The sequence below is a fragment of the Toxorhynchites rutilus genome, chromosome 2 (genome assembly GCF_029784135.1).
Source record: "Toxorhynchites rutilus septentrionalis strain SRP chromosome 2, ASM2978413v1, whole genome shotgun sequence".
Taxonomy (NCBI): Eukaryota; Metazoa; Arthropoda; class Insecta; order Diptera; family Culicidae; genus Toxorhynchites; species Toxorhynchites rutilus.
This window is the reverse complement of record NC_073745.1, coordinates 90,674,984-90,678,443: the sequence shown is the minus strand read 5'-3', so window position 1 is coordinate 90,678,443 and position 3,460 is coordinate 90,674,984. Positions and strand designations below refer to the sequence as shown.

The 3,460-nt window shown below is 47.2% G+C and overlaps 1 protein-coding gene and 1 long non-coding RNA gene across 2 annotated transcripts; one reads left to right on the top strand and one right to left on the bottom strand.

Annotated features, from left to right (window-relative positions):
- Nucleotides 1-447: 447 nt before the first annotated feature.
- LOC129771201 (uncharacterized) lies at nt 448-1,764 on the bottom strand. The gene is made up of 3 exons (XR_008742313.1): nt 1,444-1,764; nt 1,278-1,362; nt 448-1,189 (listed from the first exon to the last, which is right to left on the bottom strand). It is a non-coding gene; the product is annotated as an uncharacterized LOC129771201 (long non-coding RNA).
- A 370-nt stretch (nt 1,765-2,134) lies between these two features.
- Nucleotides 2,135-2,815, top strand: LOC129765925 (uncharacterized). The gene has a single exon (XM_055766373.1). The coding sequence runs from the start codon at nt 2,135-2,137 to the stop codon at nt 2,813-2,815; it is 681 nt and encodes a 226-aa protein (XP_055622348.1).
- Nucleotides 2,816-3,460: the final 645 nt, after the last annotated feature.

Here is a 3,460-nt window from a genome sequence, read left to right as displayed (position 1 = left end):
TATGTTTCCAAAAATTTCGTGCCAAAACCACGTTGGGCGCCAAATGTAACCCGCGACGCTGTGTAAGCGTGCGAGCCAGTCGCTACCGGGGCTTTTTCGTAGATAAGCGGCTGGCTTAAGCGCCACTCCTGCGAAGAGGAGACCAGCCGCCGTGTTTGCTGTCGTTGCCCGGCTTTGAGACACCCAACACCTGAGGGCGGGTTTGTCCTTTTGTCGCTAAACCCGGTTTGTTCCGCGACTGTTGGCTGCGCTCCAAAGAGAGACCCGCGACACCGTTTGTCCGCGTTCCGAATCCAAAGCAACAGAAATTCACTCCGGTGGTTCTCAATGAACACCGTTTATACTGAAATTATCATCACTGGATCTACTCAATGATGATCTCCAACCCACCTTGAAGCTTGCTTCAGAAGAGGAAGCGGGGGTTGAAGCTGTATGCAAACAACAGAAACGAGTCTCAACCCTGGACTCGTGACCTCACAACACTGAAAAATCTATTCGGTTTGACGGGTTTTAGGCCACACCGCGAGCCAGTAAATACGCAAAGTTTTCCTTGCCTAACAATCAAGAACTACATAAACATTTATTTACAATAATATTCTTTGAACAAATTAATTATATATTTCCCCCCAACGAGTTATTTTAGATATATTCGAGACAGCATAAATGACGAACATTATTTTCCTTAAACATCTATATAAACATTTTATTGGGTAATTTGGGTTTCGATCCTCTGACCCATCGATTCTCTGAACGGCACGTTTCCTAACTACTCTATCGCCTCATCTCATTCAGGCTTTTCTTTCTGCCGACGGGCTTGCGCTCACTGTCGGTAAGAACACTGTACAAAATCTAGTGTGGCATTGTTGTGTGGCATTTATTAGTTGTGTGGTTCTTCTGTCTCTATTTATTCCCTACATGCGCATGTATTAGTTACGGAAATAAATAGATTTGTACTCACGACCTAGGTTTTACGTGGTTCTGCTTTACCGTCGTTCGCTGCAGACGTTGAACGGGACGATGAATCTCGAGTACGCACACGGACGAGTGATGGCTCCGTGCTGCGTACTGTGTGCTGTTTCCCCTTTTGGCGCGAGTGCCGTCTTGCGTAAGCGCACCGCGCGGCCACCAGAATTGACGAGTATGATGGTAACTTCCAGACCTCGCACGTGGGGTCAGTAAGCGGCTTTTTCTACATACCACATAAAAAAAAACGAAATACCACAAAAGCCACAATAGAATTATTGTAAATTTAGCCACGTGCCACGTTTTAGGCTTACCTCCAATTAGGTTTGCTGGTGCACTGGAGAGTATCTAACTTCTTCAGCGTATCAATTAATTCGCACTACTAGTTTTCTAATCTCACTTCACATTTCAAAAAAGGAGAAAAAAAAAGGAAAACTTTTAATATACCAACTGCGATGCAACTTACTTCCCGACTTTTACCTTCAACACGGGTAACACGCGGTACAAAATCACTAACCGCTTCCGCCTTCTTCCACGGACAAAGTCGGAATGGGCGACCACACTTTTCGATCCTCAGATCAGACAGATATTCATTGGAACCGGAACTACGCAATTGTTAACGATGTTAGCAATTCCGTAGTCGTTCCGAAGTCCCTTCTGTGCTTGGATTTGTCCCGCTTTCAAACATTCGCGGGCAATTGTCTTTTCATCTCCCGAGCGCAGTTTAAGTCGAGTCGCTGGCCGGTTTTAGGTTTCCAAGAACAAGAAAACCCGCCGAAAGACTCTTTCCACTTGGGGGAAAAAAACAGAAAATGAAAAAAAAAGTCTACGAGGCATGTGTTGGTGCTCTGCGTCCTGGCTAAATTGAGCCGTCGAGTTACACCTGGTACTCAATATGGTCAGCCGCCCAAATCGAAAATGGGAATGGCACTCGCATTGCCATGCATCTCATTCTACACAGAGGAAGACACTCAGAAGCACACACCGCTGTTGATTCTGAGCTGAAGAAATAGTACGAGGGGTTCTCCAAAGTAATTTGTGGTACATGCTACATATTGAAACGGAAGTGAATGCGGCGTGTGAAGAACTTCGCATGGTGGCCGTACACCGAACGGCTGAAGAAGTAATCAAAGTTGAACGATTCTCGAATTGGAATCGGTTGATTCGAACAATGGCCTATGTTCACCGGGAAGTGAAAACCTTCAAGGGAATTCTACGTGAGGAAAATTTGCAGCATGGATTAAGCCAGGACGATTTCGCGAAAGCCGAGCAGGCACTATGGCGCCAGGCTCAATCACAGGTCTATAGAAAGGAAATTCACGATCTGAGTAACGGCAGCAGCGTTGACAGAAGCAGTTCATTGTATTCACTGGTTCCGTTCATGGATGAATTCGAAGTTATTCGAGTTGGGAGCCGGATCGGAAACGCACCAAACATTCCATATGCAACGAAATATCCGGTTGTGATGCCTAGGGATCATCATATTACCCTACTTATGGTACATTCCTTTCACCAACGGTTTCTACACGCTAATGGCGAATCAGTCTGCAACGAACTGCAGCAGCAATTCTACATACCCAAGCTTCGAGTGCTAGTACGGAAAGTTGACCGAAACTGTCAGCATTGCAAAATAAAGAAGGCAGTCCCCAAGGCACCGCAAATGGGACCACTGCCCAGAGTGCGCCTAACACCCTTCATCCGACCGTTCACATACGTCGGCGTAGATTGCATGGGGCCGTTCGAAGTTAAAGTCGGGCGCAGTGTAGTGAAGAGGTGGATCTGTCTGTTCACCTGTCTTAAGGTACGGGCTGTCCATCTCGAGCTAGCCCACAGTCTGTCGTCGACTGCCTGAGTGATGGCAATCAGGAGATTTGTGGCCAGAAGAGGCGCACCATTGGAAGTATTTTCGGACAATGGTACGAATTTCGTGGGAGCCAATCGCCAGTTGTCTGAAGAGAAACAGAAAACCCAGGAAATCATCGAGGACTGCGCCGCCACTTTTACAAATGCGAATACCCAGTGGCACTTCAACGTTCCGGCAGCTCCGCACATGGGTGGACCATGGGAGCGTATGGTGAAGTCCGTGAAGACAGCAATGAAGGCGATATCGGATAGTCCACGACGTCCAAGTGATGAGGTATTGGAAACTATCATGTTGGAGGCTGAGGCTATTATCAACTCGCGACCTTTCACGTACGTTCCTTTGGAGGCACCCGAGGCAGAGACACTCACACCGAACCACTTCCTCCTGTACGGGTCGACCGGAATCAAACAACCAAGTACTGATAAGGTGAACGGAAACAAGTTACAAGATAGCTGGAAACTTGCGCAACACATCAGGGACGAGTTTTGGCGTAGATGGGTATGCGAATATCTTTCGACTCTAACAAGACGCACGAAGTGGTTCGAAGCAACTAAGCCGCTGGAACCTGGAGATCTGGTGATAGTCATCGATGAGTAGGCGAGAAGTCATTAGGAACGAGGACGAATATTGAAG